At 36.7% G+C, this 19053-nt stretch overlaps 1 protein-coding gene across 8 annotated transcripts in view; it reads left to right on the forward strand.

Moving 5' to 3' along the window:
* Window positions 1-2656: 2656 nt before the first annotated feature.
* The window catches only part of EEF1AKMT2 (EEF1A lysine methyltransferase 2), a 66375-nt gene continuing 49978 nt past the window's right edge, over window positions 2657-19053 (forward strand). For 4 of the 8 annotated variants that reach the window (XR_001516974.2, XR_439195.3, XR_439194.3 and 1 more), the window contains exons 1-4: window positions 2660-2817; window positions 3975-4040; window positions 4565-4679; window positions 16893-17000. Coding sequence is in view for 5 of the 8 variants with exons in the window: in XM_006912869.3 (XP_006912931.2) it covers window positions 2672-2817; window positions 3975-4040; window positions 4565-4679; window positions 16893-17000 (435 nt within the window). In the remaining 3 variants the exon portion in view is untranslated. Of the gene's footprint in view, window positions 2818-3974; window positions 4041-4564; window positions 4684-16892; window positions 17001-19053 lie in introns of all 8 variants that reach the window. The other 4 variants (XM_025047509.1, XM_025047508.1, XM_025047510.1 and 1 more) reach the window with 4 other exon arrangements.

The raw sequence follows: 19053 nt of genomic DNA on the forward strand, positions 1-19053 counted from the left end.
TTTCCAAGCTCAGCAAACAGATCTGTTTTCTGACAGTTATGCAGAACAACCTTGGAATCATTCTTGACACCCCACATTGATCATCAGTTTTCAAAATACATCAAAATATTTGGAGGCTGAGTCCAGAGACCAAGGGGAGACTAGGAAGAGCTGTGTGGGGAGGGTGAGGGAAGGACAAGAATGATGCTCTGCTTTGCGTGATGGTAGGATGGTCAGGGACCAATTGAATACAGGACACAGGGAAGAGAGGGTTTGGAAGCACGGGGGCAGTGGGAGAAGGACATGCAAGACAGTTTGGTTTTGAACAGGTTTAGTTTAATATAACAAGGAACATCTAGGCAGCTGCAAAAGAAGTCTGGAGCTGAAGGTAGAGGATGGAATTAGAAGTCAGAAATAAGAACGATTGTTAACATTTACTGAACACCGATTTATGTCAGGGTCTGTTCGAAGCTCTTTACATGTGCAGTGTATTAACTTATTTAATCTGCCTAACAACCCTCTGAAGCGGACCCATTTTAAACTTCATTTTATGGTCGAAGAAACTGACCTAGCCTTTATTGAACATCTATACATCAGGCACGTAGGATTTTACAGGAATTATCTCATTTAATCTCTACAGCCGCCCTATGCCATAGGCCCTATTATTATCCTTGTTATAAGGATGGGCAAACTGAGACCCTGAGAAGTTAAGGAACTTGCCCATATTCACACACGATGAGGCCAGGGCTCAAAACTTGGCAATCCAACTTGAGTTGGGTGCCTAGCTCCCTTTTCTAAAGGCTCGCTTAACAGCAGGTGGTACTGGGAGGAAAAGGCAGTTTCAAGAAGGGTATGCTAAGTGGCACTGACAGCTACAGAAGATCAAGGGAGGTTAAGGCTGGAACTTAACCCTTGTTTTGCCAACTGGGAAGTAGTTGAAAGTTCTTGAAAGCAGTTTCAGAAAAGTTGCAGGTGAGCAGAATTTCAGGCTGCAGGAAATGGCAGAGTGAGGACAAGACAGGCAACTTAGAGTACTTACAGGGCTAGAATACTTACAGCCTCATCTAAGGGGCACCGGTGGGAGGGACTGTGATCCTTGGCACATTCTAGCTTCTCCCAGGTGATGGCCAGTTCTGCTAAAATTGAGCTTCTTTACCCCTGACCAAGAATTTTGTTACCCCGGGTGATCAGAGGTGGTGTCCCAGCAGCCTTCAGGACTAAACAGCCAGAGTAATCCTGGAGCCAGAGAAGGAACTCTGTATAAGCTGTGGGTTTTTCCAGGGCTCAATACCAACAAGTGTTTTCAGCATTCATCACACATGGCAAAAACAACTTAAGTGTTGGCAAGACATCAGATTGCAGACAGCCTTATCTTTCATGGGTGCTTCTTAATTATAACCTAAAACTTTTTAAGTCCCACTCAGTCACATTCAAGCTTCCTTTCTCTAGCCTCCAGAGTCCAGAAAAGATGAAAACAACCATTCGCCCAGAGCAGCACTAATTGGCAGTGGCATCTGGTAGTTTTATTACTCTGTAATAAGGTTACTTACGCTCTTTCTTGGGTTCTTTAATCACTGTACACATGAACTCCCATCTGTCTTTTACTGTATTCTATCACCAGTGGTTTGCCTGAAGATCCTGGAACATCTTGTGTAGGAGGAGATTTATATTCGGTCCTAACAAGGATTTCTGGGAGCTGGAAAGGCAACTGTTGTTGCTGTTAACCTCTAGGGATTTGTTACTGGGCTCCTGTCTGTGAGTCAACAGAAACGTGGCCTAGGAAACATTCCTTTTGGTTGGAACGCAGCCTCGCTAGAAGCCTTTGAGATCCTTGCCTAGGACATTGGGCCACCAGTATTTCGTTGCTGCTACAGAACCCCTCCACTCCTCAAGACCTTTGGTGCTCAAGATCTCTTCCATTATATTGCAGAACTACCAATTGCAGTCAGACCAAGAGGCAGAGGAATTTCGGGCTCACTGTTTGGGAGCAATCCCGTAGAACAAGCCACCATCCGTTTCGGGCGCACTGTAGGTGAGGAAACTGACGCACACAGAGGTTAGGAGTTTTGGACAGGGCCGGGTCCCCGGTGAGGGGCAGAGCTGAGTCAGGCATCCGGGCATCTGGACTCTCACTTAGCCCTCTTCCACAACACTCTGATCCCTGTAATTGGTGTATTTTGGGGTGGGGAGTGGGTCGTAGGACATTCATTTCTCTGGGCGTAATTTCCATGTCCACCTAGTGACGTCAAGTCAGAAGAGGCCAGAATGTTATTTTCAAGGCGGGATCCCGGCCACAAATGGAATTAGGCGGCAGCCAAGTAATGCTGCTCAGATCTGCTCGCAATGTGGAGAGGTCAGGTGATTTGTGTGTTTGGGTTGAGCAGTGTTAGCTGTCTTTTTTTCTGCCAGTCTTTTTTCCAAAGTGAAATACCTTGAATAATCCCTTACAAATAGGTCCCCACACACAGTGGCGCTTAGGCGGGCACCTCTAGGAGTGCGTGCATCTGATGATGGCTGGAGGGAGCAAGTGAGAGAGGCAAAGTCCAGCCCAGCCCATGCCTGGGTTAGGAATCCGGGACTTGGTACCAAGGCGGAGCCCAGAACCCGCGCGGGCGGGGAGCAGTAGAGAGAGCGGCCTCCCGTTGCCTAGAGGCGCTAGGCTGCACGTCCGCTCTGCCCGCGCCACGTCTCTATGGCAGTCCAACGGCCGTCCGGGGCGCGGAGCGGGATGAGCGCGGACGCGTCCGGCGGCGACGCCGCAGGGGTCGCGGCGCGGTCCGGGGCGGTCAGTCCCGGAGGGGATGGCTTCGCCCCGTCGGCGTTGGGGACCCAAGAGCAGTGAGTGTGGCGCAGGGCAGGGCGGGGTGAGCGGCGCTGCTCGGACTGGGCCCGGGCGTAGGAGATGAAGGGATGCAGCCTTGGGGGTCCCGGATGCTGGGGGGAACCTCGGGGGCGTGGCAGAAGGAAGCTTAAAGGGCAGTCTCGGCCGAGGATAAGGGGTTTTGGAGGGGTGGAATTCCGAGGGGCCTCCCGGGGGGCGGTTAAGAGGCAATTCAAAGGTGTGATATCTAAGGGGCTCGAGGCTTTCGGGACGCGCTCTGAAGATCTTGGGGAGGCCTTTTAGGAGTGTTGAACCTGAAGGGCATGCTTGGGGGAAGGGGGCGAGGGCAGGGCTGACGAACAAGGCTGGTGGGCGAGGGTAAGGGGGCGGGGGGAGGAAGGGGAAGAGGGAAGAACCGTTGGCCAGGCTGCTGGAAAAGCTAAAGGGACGAGAATAGGGATGTGGGACCTGGGAGGGGTGGGATGTAGGATGACCTGAAGAGGGAGCGAGGAGGTAGTGGGGCATCTTGCGGTAGGAGAAAGTGATCTGACCTAAAACAGATGTTCAGTAATTATGAATTAATAGATGGGCGATTAACGTGGGGAAAGGTAAGGATGAGAGGTAGCTTGGAGGGGTGAGAGGGAGCAGGGATTCTAGGGAGATGAAGTGGAAGATGAATGAAGAGAAGGCAAAAGATGGGGGAAGCTGGATTTAAAAGGAGCAAATTTGAAAACTTAACCTTTAATTAGCGCTTATCTTTGCTGAGTTCCATTGTCGGTAACCACTGTATTCGTAGAAAATCTTTGTTTCTGCACATTTTAAACTGAAAAGTGCTGTATGTATTACACTATGCCTGTACAGTCAAGTTTTAAACTTGTGTTTTGAACTAAGGAATACTTGAACAAAACTCTTTTGTAATTTTTAAGCTAAAATATAGCATTTTTAGGTGTCAGGTATTGTTCTAAGTGCTTTATACATGTAAATTTATTCTGCTTGTCTATGTCTTTCATTTTTTTAACATAAAACTGTTAGGAGATTGAGTTATGTGCACTTATTAATAACACTGATGTTTTAAACGTCTGTCATAAATATCTCTAACATATTAGAAACATACATTTAATTCATAATACAGTTTAATTAAAGAATCTTGCTTTGCATTTGATCATTTATGTAGTTGGGATGCTGTCTATGAGAGAGAACTGCGCACTTTCCAGGAATATGGAGATAGAGGAGAAATCTGGTGAGTTACACAAAATGCTGGAATTATGATTCAGAAGATCGTGTGTGTGCGTGTGTCTGTGTTTCTTTTAAGTGCTCATCCCAAAGAAAGACGACCTGAGCATCTTGGGAACCTTGGACTAATTCTGGCTTTAGTGGGTAGATTTAAAGAATCTCTTTTTTGTTTTTTAATGACCCAGATTTAAATTTGATGATTGTATTGGAAAATTACTCTCATCCTATAACTTTTAAAAACTTAAAAAATTTTTACTAAGCAATAAAAATTTGAGTCACCAATATGTATAAGTGTTAATGCTGATGTAGAATAATATTAATGAGTAGTATATCAACTTTACCTATTCATTTTATTTTGGGATGTGTTTTTTCCTAAATAGTAGTAAAGATGAAGCTTAAGCAGTCAGATATTCTTACTTTCAAAAAAGATATGATCGAGCATATTGAATAATCTGCTTAAAAGAAATATAGCTGTAATCTTTGCTCTATATTCCTCTGTTACTTGATTGACTGATTCTTTGTTTTTAATAGGTTTGGAGAAGAGAGTATGAATCGACTAATAAGGTGGATGCAGAAACACGAGATTCCGTTGGATGCTTCAGTGCTTGATATTGGAACTGGAAATGGTGTTTTCCTGGTTGAACTTGTTGGTACTTTTAGTATTCATGTGTTAAAGCCAGATTTTAAAATGAAATTAAAAAAATTTGCAGTTGAGTATACTAACCATCTAAAGTAGTAAAGCAGCCCTACCATTTACTTTGAAAAGTCGCATGGTATGAAAGGGAGGCTGCATGGATTGTGAGAAAAAACTAAGTGAGAGGCCAGGGGATCTGAGTCCTAGTCTTGGCCTTCCTGCTATAGCCTTGACCTTGAGCAAACCACTTATTTTTTCTGGGCTTCAGTTCTTTCCTAAAGATTTTGGCTAGGTAATTTCTTTTGATTTATTCTATCTCAAAACTTGAGAAATCTATGTGTATAAAAGGAAAATGACTTTTGCACTTCTAGTAGGACATATATACCTTAGGTTTGAAAAGAGTATTTTACCCATGGAGTTGAGTTTTGGTACAGGTTCTGTAACTGGCTATACTATCACTGTTGTGTGCCTATAATGTGTTTATTGCTGTGTTATGTGCTGTGTAGGAAGTATGAGACTTAGGCTTCATCCTAGATGGTTTTACTTTCTTAATTTATAGGTATGTTTTCATAACATTAAAATTTATTGAGTGACTACCATGTACCAAGCCTCATGCTAGGCACTGGCAACATGAAAATTGAGACCTTGTGCTTGAGTTGTTCATAGTATAAGAGGATGTACTGGCATATAAATAAGCAATTAATGGCGTAGCTTGATGTGTACAATAATAGATATATTGATTACAGAAGTCAGTGATTAACTTTGGGGAAGAGTTCAAGGTGCTAATATCCAAGTTAGGTGGAAATTGCAGGAGCAGAGTGTGGGGAGTGTGGCGGGGAATGTGAAGAGGGGGGGAATTTCAGACAGTGGAAACTACCTGAAGGTGTGAAGGTTTGAAGGGGGATGGCATGTGCCGGGCCTGTGAATACTTTGGTAAATTAGAATGTCAAGTACATGTGTGGGGTAGACAGGCAAGGATTAGCTTAAAAGTAGAAGCTACATCATAGTATGCCATGCCTTAGAATTGAAGACGTTGCTTTTAGGCCATGGGGAGCCATGCAAAGGTGTCAAGCAGTGGAATAAGATTAGAAAAATGTGTAATAAACTTTTTGAAACATGGAGGTATATAGCATATGTATATTAAAGTGAACAGATCAAAAGAGTGTGGCCCAATTATCAGAGGGAACATACCTATGTAATTGGTCAACAGGAATATTAAAGATTCTTAAAGCTCCACTTGAACTCTACCAGTTCTCTCTAAATGACTTCCTCCGTCCTGTCTAAAGGTGACCACTGTCCTCTCACCAGTAACCACAGGGAATTTTAACATAGATTTATCTGTTTTTGAATAGGTAAGTGGAAGTCTTCACTGTGTGTTCTTTTAGTGTCTGTCAGCATTCTGCGAGATTCGCTCAAGTTGTTGCAGTAGTTCATTCGTTTCCATTGCTGTATGAGATTCCTTTATACGATTATACCACAGTTTTATTTATTCATTCTGCTTTTTACCCATAGTTTCTTTTGCATTTTAGTAGTTTACTTGTAGAGGCTAATGATAATGATTTATCCTTTGAGACGTAGTTTAACTGTAGATTCTTTTAGATTTTTTACGTATATTTATATGCACACTGCAAAATGACAGTTTTATTTCTTCCTTTCCAATCCTTCATAACTTTCCCCCACCCGTGTTACACTGCTTAGGACCTCCTGTAGAATGCCGAAAAGAAGTGGGGCCAGCACTTCTTGTTATCAAATATTTTTTTTATCAAGATAATTATATAAATTTCTCATTTAGTCTGTTCATGTTGATGAATTACATTGGTCATTTTCAATGTTAAATATATTCCTGGATAAACCCAACATATGTATTACTGGATTCAGTTTGTTAATATTTTGTTTAGGAATTTTGCAACTTTGTCCATAAGAGAGATCATACCACATTTTTTCTTTCTTGTAGTGGCCTTGTCGGGTTTCGGTATCAGGTTATGCTGGCATCATTAAATGAGAACCTGTTTTTTGACAGTTTGTGGACAATTGTTGTGTGTTTTTTTTTTTTTCCCCTTAAATGTTTGGTAGAATTCACTGGTGAAGCCACCTAGATATGGAGTTGCTTATGGGAAGTTTTTCTCTTTTTTAATGTGAACTTATTAAATGAATTATAATATACATATTGAAAAGTGAGCAGGTCATAAGAGTATACATAGCTTTCACAGAATGAACACCTGTGTCACTCATCATCCTGATCAAAAAAGAGAACATTGTTAGCACCACAGAAGTCCCTTCGTGCCCCCTGCCACTCCTTCCCTTCTAAAGGTAGCCACTGTTATGACTTCTCTCATCGTATGTTAAGCTGTTTTTGATATTGGCTGTACTTGTTTCTCACTGTGGTTTTAATTAATATTTCCTTGATTACTAATGATCTTGAGCACTTTTCATGGGCTTACTTGTCATCTATATATCTTTTGGGAAATGTGTATTCAAATCTTTTGCCTATTTTTAGATTGGGTTGTTTACTTATTGTTAAGATTGGAGGATTCTTTCTGTATTCTGGGTATAAGTTCTTTGTTAGATATATGATTTGTAAATGTTTTCTCCTATCCTTTGCCTTGTTTTTTCAGTCAACAGTGTCTTCTGAAGAGCAGTTCTTGATTTTGATGAAGTCGAATTTATGAATTTTTTCTCATACAGATGGTGCTTTTGTTGTTACAGTAAAGAACTCTGCCTAAGCCAGGGTCACATAGATCTTCTCCTGTGTTTTCTTTGAAAGTTTTAAAGTTTTACTTTTTATATTTAGATCTATAATTTGTTCTGAGTTAATTTTTGTGTAAGGTTTGACATACTGGTTGAATTCCTTTTTTCTTTTTTTTGCATATAAATTCAAATTGTTCCATTTGTCATTTGTTGAAAGAGTATCCTTTCTCCATTATGTTGAGTTTTGCCTGCTTTTGACTTGATGTAAATGATATCATGGTATCGTTGCGCGTGCTCTTTTTCTCTTCCATCTGGCTTCTTTGGGTGAACATGGATTTGTGAGGTTTATTGATGTTTATTCATGTTGTGTGTAGCACTAGATTGCTTCATTTAATTGTGGAATAGTACCATACTATGTGAAAATAACCACAGTTTTCTTATTTATTGAGTTATTCACTCATACATTCATTCATTCTCCTGTCGATGGACATTTGGGCTGTTTTCCAACAGCCTAACAGTTTTCCAAAACGGTTCTTCTAGTCCGCACTCCTGCTGACAGTGTGAGAATTCCAGTTGCTCTACATCCTTGCCAACACCTGGTCTTTTCAGTATATGCAGTTTCAGTGATTTCGGTAGGTGTGCAGTAGTGTCTTGTGGTTTTATTCTCATTTCTTTGGTGACTGAAAATCTTGAGCACATTGTCATATGTTTTTTGGCTACTTGACTATTCTTTTTGGTGAAGCGTTTAAGTTTTTTTGCCCATTTAAAAAATTGGGTTGCCTGTCTTTTTCTTACTGGTTTATTGTAGTTTTTTATATTTCTGTATATATGATCTTTTAATTGCAAATACCTCTATCTAGTCTGTGGCTTGCCTTTTCACTTTTGAAATGTTATCTTTTGATGAATAGAAGTTTTTAATTTTATTAAAGTTTAACATATCATTTTAAAGAAATGATTAGTGCTTTTTGAGTATCTTTGCCTCCCCAGAGTCATAAAGATACTTTCCTATGTGTTCTAGAAGCTTTATTGTTTTCTTTTTCACGTTTAGGACTCAATTAATTGTCGTGTGTGTTGTGTGGTAAAGGTTGATGTTTATTTTTTCCCTATGAATATCCATATAACCCAGCACCAGCTATTGAAAGATCCTTTCCCCCCATTGTACCTCTGTCCTGTCAAGTAATGGTGTATATTCAGGTTTGTTTCTGGTTCTGCTGTTCTGTTCCTTTGGGTTTTTTTTTTTTTTAACCTTATGCCTGTGCCATATTGTCCTAATTACTGCAGCTTTATAACTTTTCATATTTGGTTAATGTAAGTTCTCCAACTTTGATATTTCTCACTGCTTACTTGGTAGTGTTACTTAGCTCTTTGTGTACTTATTTAAATTTTAGACTCCTATCACTTTTCAGGAAAAAAACTCTCCTCGGATTTTGATTAGGATTGCATTGAATTTACAAATCAATTTGAGGAGGATTTACATCTTTACGGTATTGAGTCTCTGAATCCATGAATGTGATGTGTTATTCTTCATTTTCTCTCAGTAATATTTTATAATTTCCTCTGTAGAGATCTTATATCTTTTCGTAGATTGATTCCTAGATGTTTGTATTTTTGTTGTTATAATTGGTATTGTTATGCTTTTAAAATTTCATTTTCTAGTAGTTTACTGCTAGTATATAGAAGTACAACAAATTTTTATAATGATCTTATGTCTAGTAATTCATATATTAGTTCTAATAAGTCATAGATTTTTTTTTGGATTTTTTAGTGTATACAGTAATGCCATGTGTAAATAATTTTATTTCTTCTATTCCAATCTTAATATCTTATTTCTTAAAATGCTGTGTACGATGTTGAATAGAAATCATGAAGGCTGATAGCCTTGTAACATTGCCTGTTGTACAAGAAAAGCTATTAATATTTCACCGTAAAATATTATGTAAGCTGTAGGTTTATAGTCTATCAGATTGTGTGTGTTCCTTTGTATTCCTAGTTGAGATTTTAATCATAAATGAGGTGGAATTTGATTAGTTGCTTTCTTTGCTATACATTGAGATGATCAGATGATTTTTCTTCTTGATTCTGTTAATGTCAAATTGATTGATTTTGGGGGCATCTAAAATTTTTCTTCTTTTTTTTTTTTGGTGAGGCAGCCCTTGGTTGACCTCACAGATTTCAAGGACCTTGTCATCTTATAATCCTTTATTTTTTGTTTTTTTATGCATATAGCACCTGGTCTTCCTAGGTGGTCTCCCATCCAAGTACTAACCAGGCCTGACCCTGCTTAGCTTCCGAGATCAGACAGGCTTGGGGTAGCATGGCTGTAGACCTAAATTTTTTTAGTTGACATTTTTGTTGAGATAATTTTAGTGATCAGTTGTTCACTGTTAAAACCAACTTCCATTCCTGAAATAAACCAAGTTTGATCGTGGTGTGTTATCCTTTTCATGTGTTGTTAGATTTGAGTTGATAATATTTTCTTAGGATTTGTATAGCTTCATGAGAGATTTGCCAGTAATTTTCCTTACTTGCAATTTTCATGTAAGGTTTTCATATAATGTTTATACTGGCCTCATATAATGATATGGGAAGTGTGTCTTTTTTTATTCTTTGAGAGAATTTGTGTAAGTTGCCTTTGTTTCTTCCTTAAAATGTTTGGAAGACTTCATGGAGATAGCCTCTGGATGTGGAGATTTTTTTGTAGGGTTTGAGTCAGTTTTGTATTTTTTAAGAAATTTATCCATTTATCTAAATTTTAAAATTTTATTGGCATGAAGTTTTTCATAATTTCTTGTTCAACTTTCAAAAATTAACATGTAAAATTGACCCTTTTATTACAGTTTTATGAATTTTAACACATGCTGACATTCATATAATCATCATCACAAGATGTAGAATAGTTCCATCTGGAAAACTCTTATGCCATTCTATGTGGCCACACCTTTTCCACCAGGTAGCCATTGATCAGTTCTCTGTCACTACACTAGTTTTGTGTTTTTGAGACTGTTACATAAAACAGGATCATGCAGTACATAACCTTTTGAGACTGCCTGCTTTTGCTCAGCATATGCTTTTTGCGATTCATCCATATTTTTGCTTGTATTAATAGCCATTCCTTATTGCTGAGAAGCATTCTGCTGTATGGCTCTATCAGTTTGTTTATCCATTTCCCGTTGAAAGATGTTGGGTTGTTAATTTTGGCAATTATGAATAAAACTGCTATAATCATGTTCACAAAAATTTTTTTGTGTGAACATGTTTCTCTAGTGTAAATATATTTTCAACTTTATTAAAAACTTTCCAGCCATTTTTCTGAATGGATGCACCATTTTACATACATGAGCAATGTATATGATAGTTCTAGTTGGTCTGTATGCTTGCTGACACTTGGAATTGTCAATGTTTTTCTGATACGTAAATAATGGCATCTAATCCTGGTTTTTGTATTTTCCCTCTGGCTAATGATGTTGAATGTATTTTCATGTACTTACTTGCTACTCGTAGATCTTTGGTGAAATTTCTGTTTGTCTTTTGCTTATTTTTGAATTGAATTGTGTGTTTTCTTACTGTTGAATTTCGAATGTTCTTTATATTTCTTGAATACAAATCTTTCTCTGATGTGTGATTGCAAATGTTTTCTCTCAGTCTGTAGCTTCTCTTTTCATCCTCTTAACAGATGAAAAGTAAAGTTTAGAGCAAAAGTTCATCATTTTGATGAAGTCAGTTTATTGAGTTTTTCTTTTATGGATTGTGCTTTTGGTGTCATGTCTAACAACTCGTCTTATCCCTTTTCTTTTTTTCCCCCTAAAAGTTAAAAAGTTTTACTTTTTACATTTGGATTTATGATTCTTTTTGAATTAATTTTTGTATAAAATAAGAGGTTTAGGTTGAGATTTATTTATTTATTTGTTTGCGTATAGATGTCCATTTGTTCCAGTACCATTTATTGAAGAAAAGACTGTCCTTTTTTCATTGAATTGCCTTTTCACCTTTGTCAAAAATCAGTTGGCTATATTTGTGTGAATCTATTTCTGGACTCTCTGTTCTGTTTTATTGATGTCCTTTTGCCAACATCATGTTGTTTTGACTAATGTAGCTTTTTAGTGAATCTTAAAGTTAGGTAGTGTGATTCTTCCAACTTTATTCTTTTTCAAATGTTGTTTTAGCTTTTTTATTTCCTTCTCTTTTTCAAATAAATTATAGAATCAATTTGTATATATCTACAAAAGAATGCATGCTGAAAATTTGATTAGAATTGAGCTAAATCTATAATTTGAGGAGAATCGACACCTTTACTATCTTCAGTGCTTCAGTTCATGAACACGATGTGTCTCTTCATTTATTTAGGTGTTTCGTGATTTCTTTGATCAGCATTTTTTAGTTTTCAGTGTACATATCCTGTACATTTTTTTAGACTTATACCTATATATATATATGTACACACACACACACACATTTGGAGAGGGTAGTATTTTAATTGATATTGCTTTGTGAAGTTTGATTTCTAATTGCTTATTGCTAGAAATATAGTTGCTTTTTGTATGTTGCCCTCGTATCCTGTTTTATTAGTTCTATGGGTGTTTTGGTGAATTTCCTTATGTAAACATGTCATTTGTGAATAGGGGCAGTTTTGTTTCTTCCTTTCCAATTTGTATGCCTTTTATTTCTTTTTCTTGTCTAATTAAACTAGGTCTTCCAATACAGTGTTTGACTAGGAATGATGACAGGACATTTCTGCCTTGTTCTGAGTTTAGGGGATAACTCTTCAATTTTTCACCATTGAAGTATGATGTTAGCTGTAGGATTTTTTTTAGATGCCCTTTATCAGGTTGAAATATTTCCCTTCTATTTCTAGAATGGATGTTGAATTTTGTAAATTAAAAAAAATGTTTTTACATCAAGGAATATAATCATGAGCTTTTTCTCTTTTTGGCTATCAGTATATAGATAGTGGGTTATATAGATTGATTTTTAGTTATTGAACCAGCATTGCATTCCTGAAATAAGCTCCATTTGGTCTTTTTTATACATTGCTGGATTCAATTTGTTAATATTTTGTTGAGAACTTTTAACAGCTAAGTTCTTGGGGGATATTGGTCTGTAGTTTTCGTTTATTGTATTGTCTCTTCTGAACATTTCATATAAATAGAATCATACAGTAGGTAGCCTGTCGAGTCTGGCTTCCTTCACTTAACAATGTTCTCAAAGTTCTTCCATGTTATAGCATGTGACCAGTACTTCATACCTTTTTTTTGGTCAAATATTCCATTGCGTGGCTATACCACATTTTGTTTATCTGTTCATCAGTGGACATTTAGGTTTCTAATTTTGGGCTGTTATGAAAAATGCTGCTGTGAAAATTCATATACAAGGTTTTGTGTAGATTTATGTTTTCATTTCTCTTGGGTATATACCTCGGGTCATATGGTTGCCTATGTTTAATGTTTTGAGGAACTGCTAGGCTGTTTTCACGGTGTCTGTACCATCATACATTTTTACCAGTACAGTAGGAGATTTCCCGTGTCTCCATATTCTTAGGAACACTTTGCATTATCTGTCTTTTTGATTACAGCCATCCAAGTAGGGGTAAAGTTCAATTTTTGTATCAGTTTTTGTATGATATACCTTTTTCCATTTTTTACTTTTAACCTGCCTGTATTATTATATTTGAAGTGAATTTCTTGTGGTTAGCATACAGTTGGGTCATGTTTTTATCCATTCTTACAATCTCCACCTTTTAATTGGTGCATTTTGAACATTTACATTCAATGTAACTATAAATAGGTTGATTTAGGTTTATTTACCATTTTATTATTTACTTTCTCTTTATTAGCTCAGTTTTTTATTCCTTTTCTCCTTTCTTGCTTCTTTTATTTGAACATTTTTATTATTCCATTTTAGACATATCTATTTCTATATATGTATTTTTATAGCTTTTTTAGTGATTGCTGTAAAGATTTGAGTATATCTACGTATGGCTTTTTTATTGTTTGCTGTGCAGATTACAATAAACATTCTTTTCACAGTCTACTTAGAAGCAATGCTTTACTGTTTCAAGTGGAATGTAGAAAACCTTACCACGTGTGGGTTTTTTTATCTTCCCCACTTTATATTGCAGTTATCTGAAATATTACCTTTCTGGACATTGAAAATCTATCTGGATAATGCTATAATTTTTCCTTTTAAGCATTAAACATATTTTAAAGAACTCAGGAGGAAAATAATAGTTAATTGTATTTACGCAGATGTTTACTTTTGCTGCTCTTCCTTCCTCCCTTATCTTTTAAGCTTGTTTGTTTTGGTATTATTTCTGTTCTGTGTAAATAACTTTCTTTAGGAATTATTTTTGAGAGGTTTTCTTGGCAATAAATTTTCTTAGTATTTCTTCATCTGACAATGTCTTTATTTCGCCTTTATTCCTAGGAGGTGTTTTTGCAGAGCATAGAGTTCTTAACTGTTCTTTTCTTTCAGTACTTTAAATATGTTATATCACTTCTTTCTGACATCCATGATTTCTGATAAGAAATCTGCAGTCATTTGAACTGTTGTGTTTCTATAGGTAATGCACCATTTTTCTGAATGCTTTCAAGATTTTTCCTGTGTCTTAGTTTTTAGCAATTTGCTTATGATGTACTGCTGCTTAAATTTCCATGTGCTTATCCTGTTTGGGGTTCACCGAGCTTTTCGAATCTGAGAACTCATGTCTTTTGTCAAATTTAGGATATTTTAAAACTTCGTTTCTTTAAAAATATTTTCTGTGCCACACTCTTCTTTCTTTTCGGTAGTCTTAAGTATCAGTGTTAGACCTTTTTGTATTCCATAGGTCCCAGAGGCTCTGTTCATTTTTTCCTATTTTCCTTTTTGTTGTTCAGGTTTGATAGTTTCTACCGATATGTCTTCAAGTTCACAGACTTTTCTTAGGTCATTTTCATTCTGCTATTGAATCCATATATTGGTCAATAATCTCTTAAGGCTCTTTTAAGTTCTCTCACATATTTTCTTTATTTACCTTTGTGATTTATTTGTGGTAGAAGGCAGTATATTAGTCCTAAATTAGGTCATCTAACCTCTATAGTATCATTTAACATGTTTTCCTTGTATTTTCTGTAGGTTGGAAGTTAGATCTAGAATAAGGGTCAGTAAACTACAGTTTGTGAGTCAAATCTGGGTTTCCCCTGTTTTTATAAATATTTATTGGCATACAGCCACACACATTTACATAATACCTGTGGCTGCGTATGTGCCGCAGTGGCAGAACTGAGTAGTTATGACAGGGACTCTAGGGCTGCAAAGCCTAAAATATTTATGCTGTTTTTTTTTTTAAAGAAAATGAGTGCTCTGATCGTGAGTTTTATTAGATTTTTTTTAAACAAGTATACTTAATAAGTGGAGGTATATATTTGACTATGTGGCACACAACGAAAGGTTGTCCATCTTTTTTTTAATGACCATTGCTTGTAGTGAGTACTTTTTCAGTGATCATCCACATTTTTGATGCATAAATATGTATTTTTTTGCCGGGTATATAATTTCAGATTGGACTTTTTCTTTCACTGTCCTTGGCTTTCATTCTTTATGACTCACGGCTAGTTGTCAGTCATATTGTTGGTCTTTCGTAGGTAATTTCTCACCCTGTATTCCCCACTCTTCATTCCTACTCCCTGGATGCTTTTGAGATTTTTCTGGGTTTGATTTCATCAGATCTATTATACTTTACTGGTTTTGTTTCTTTCATGCCTTAGCCCTACAGTACTTCTCGAATCTATGTTGGGGTCCTATATTGGTACTAGAAAATTCTAGCATTATACAATTTTCTCTTCTGCCCCATTCTCATTTTCTCTTCTAAGATTCCTGTTATATGTGTTAGATATTATACTTTGTGCTGTATTATGTCTTTTATGTTTTTACTGTTTTTGATTTTCTATCTTTTCATCATTCTGTGCTTAACAGAGTTATTTTCTTCTGACCTTTCTTCCAATTTACTCTTTTTTATTTCTATGTCTAATCTGTTATCAAGTCCACCTTTCACTTTCTTTAATTATTGCATTTTTCATTTATGTTATTTGTTTGGGTCTTTGTTATAGTTTTCAATTCTCTGCCAAATCCTCCAAATTGTTATTCATTTCAGTTGTTTTAAAAATCTGTTTATCATTGTTTGGATCTTCTGTGGGTCTTTTTCTAATTTCAGGTTTTCCCCTTAATTTTTTGGTTATTTATTGTTTCCTTGAATGTCTTTTTATTTTTCACTGAGTGCCAGAAATTAAACATGAAAAATATTGGGAGATATTTTGAGGCTTTGGATGATTGTTCTATAAACCTAAAATATCCACATATGATTTTTATAAGTTCTATTAGAAGAATAAACATGGGAGAAGAGAGAATTGGTAAGAGTCAATTAATAGAATCATCCTGTGTTCTAGGTCTGATAGAGAAGGAATTAAGGGGAAAAGGTGAAGAAAATGAAGACCTTAGAGTGTATGGAAACAGCTTGGAAGAGTAGGAAGTTGGCATCAAAGAAGAGATATTAGACCTTAAGATTACAGATAATCAAAGGGAACAAAATGCTTTATGGAAATAATTGATATGTTACTTGACTTTAGATTAGGAGTCAGTCACAGGGCTGAAAAGTCTGGGTAAGTCTTGATGGAGTCGGAGTAGGTTAAATTTTGAAGGAAGTAATCATTAGGTACATCGTAAAGAGCAGGAAGAGAATTTCAGGCTATGCTGTGCGTTGCAGCTTCTTTTCTTCTTTAGACTTCCTTTGAGATTACCTTGAGCCTGATTCATCTGAGATGTACAGCATAGTTAGGGGTCAGGGTGAAGAACAGAAGCCATCGTGCTTTGCCACGGGGACCGCACACCCTTACGTTCCCATGACTAGTGAATGGCTGGGACTGCAGCTTCAGTCTCAAAGCTCTTAAGTCCAGTGAGCTTCCTTTAACCCTTTAGGGGCATTAATACCTGCTTAACCTACCTCACAGGTTTTATTTTTAAATATCTCTTGGAATGTATGAAATTACTTCAAAAACAAAAATACTTAGCATATGTAAGGAGATTGATAATCATATGGCTGTTGGAGAGTTGCATCCTTAATTATTGAAGGAAAAATGTTAAATCAGGAACTTATTACATATACATTTAATTTATTCATATAACTTAATTGTGTTAAGTAAAATTTATTACAGATTTTTGTGTGAATTAGCATATCAACATCAGCAGTTAATACTACATTTTTCTGCTTGAGGGCAGAAATATTATGCATACAAGTATTCTCATTATCTTTGAGAAAATGAATTTCCTTTTGAAAAAGAAATCAAATATTATAAAAGCAGTGAATTGTCACATTATATAAATTTAAACTTTTAGTTTCTATTGTGATTCTGCAATAAAATTTAAGGTTGTGATTATTGGATGGTATATGTTACTTGATCTATTAAAAAAAAATGAAACAGCCCCAGTCCTAAAGGGATATTTTATTTCATAGGCAAAACAGTATATTAAAACTTTTTAAAACTAAAATATAAAATTCTCTGTCTCTAGGCAAAATTTGGTTTTTCTAATATTACTGGAATCGATTACTCTCCTTCTGCAATACAGCTTTCTGGAAGTATTATAGAGAAAGAAGGTTTATCTAACATTAAATTGAAGGTAACTTATTTACATTACTATAACACTTTTATTTCTAATATAAGTTATAAAGTTTAAATGTTTCTAAAGTATATATTAATTTGCTGACATCATCTGAACTCATACAAACTAAGGATCAATCATAAGTAATCCAAAATGAAACATTTTTAGGTAGCTATTAAAATTTTGTGTCTTGTCAGCTTGGAGAAGTTATTTTTTTTTCTTAGGCTTGTGTAAGTGTGTTCATTTCCTCCACCTGCCTCTGGTGATGCAGACAGATACAAATAATAGCTAACTTTGGGTTAACTAGATCAAAAAGTCGTAAATGCCTGAAGTGATAATACCACAAATAATAACTAACTTTGGGTTAACTAAATCAAAAAGTTGTAAATGCCTAAAGTGATAAATTAGTTTATTTTTGTGATCTGTGAGGAGATGATGTCTCTTGCATTTATATTTCTAGCTTAGGCTTCTCCTCCTCTAGATTTATATAAAAACTATATTTTATATAGTTTTTATATTCTGCAGTTCCCCTTAGATAGCTGATAGTCTCTCAATCCAAAATGAAACTCCCGGTTTCCTCCTTAAACCCTCATCTCCCACCTACTCCCCATGTCTATTAATGAGATCACCATTCATTCACCAGTGACATTCACCCAAACCCAAGAAGTCATCCTTGATCCTTCTCTTTCCTTTAAATCTTATATCCATTTGTGTTGGTTTTATTTTGAAAGCATAGGAGGAACATGATCATTCCTTGATATCACTACTACCTCCCAAGTCCAAGCCACCACCCTTTCCTGCCTAGACAACTGCAGTAGCCTCTTACTTGGCCTCCCATTCCCACTCTTGCCACTCCCACGTCCATTACCACAGGGCAGTCAGACTTCTCTCTTTTAAAATGTGAATCAGCTCCTGGGACTTCCTTGCTCACCTGCCTCCAAGGGCTTCCGCACTGCATCCAGAGTGGAATCTGAACCCACCCAGCCTTACGGAGCCCTCGTTGCTTTCCTCTCGCCCTCTCTGTCACGAACGCTGCAGTTACACGGCTTGCTTTCTGTCCCTGACACACGTCAAGCCTGTTGTTCTCCAGTCTCTGTGCTGTTCTCAGCATGGAGTAGTCAGTCTCGCCTCAGATCTTAGCCTGTTTGGCCATCCTCATCTGTCAGATCTCTGCTCAGACGTTACCGTCGTAGGCCTTTTCTGACTACCTTTTCTAAGACTTTTCTCTTCCCAGTCACTGTCTTCATTATTCTGTTTTTGTTTTCTTCATAGCACTTTATCTGAGATTATTTGTTTAGCTGATTTATTATTTGCTTCTCCCTTTAGAGAATACACGATACAACTGTTATATTGCGGTTATATTATTGGAGCCTGAAAAGTCCCTGCATATAATAGGTGTCTACAAAATATTTGTTGAATAAATGTGTACTTCACACAGGCTTTTAGGATAGGAACTCTTCCAAACTATGCTCTTGAGAGCGGTAGGCATGATTTACTTCCGGTGTGATGAGTACTAGGGTGTGGGGAAGGAGGAAACACACGTTCCAGTGGATGTGAATGTAAGAGCCACCTCGATGAGAGATTTTCAGATAATACACTGTTTACGGTTACTTTATTAAGTTTATGTGAATAATCATCAGCTAATTGTGTACTTTCTCAGGGTAGCGTTTCAGAATTAATATTATTGGCAAATTATTTTGAATATTTTATGAAATTGAGGCAGCGAACTATTTCAGATTGTTATAATGTTATCAGTAGGTTATTGAAAATGAATGAAAAAAGAAAAATGAATGAGATGCTGATGTATGACTTTCTAAATTCTAAAGTGAATGATATTTATAAAGTTAAGTAATTGCAGTGTAAACAGTCTTTGATTTCTCATTCATTACATCAGTCGCTTTGTAAGCTGCTGAGTCAATGCAAAAGAACTGTTATCCGCCTCATTTATTCAGATCACACAACGAGTAATGTCAGGTGAGAATCATCTAATTTCCAGTGACCCGTTTGAGTTCCAGATAATTTTTGCCGTTTTTAAGAATAGATCAAATACTCTGCTTTTTGACAGAAAGAA

This window comes from Pteropus alecto, unplaced genomic scaffold (genome assembly GCF_000325575.1).
Source record: "Pteropus alecto unplaced genomic scaffold, ASM32557v1 scaffold74, whole genome shotgun sequence".
In the NCBI taxonomy this organism is placed as follows: domain Eukaryota; kingdom Metazoa; phylum Chordata; class Mammalia; order Chiroptera; family Pteropodidae; genus Pteropus; species Pteropus alecto.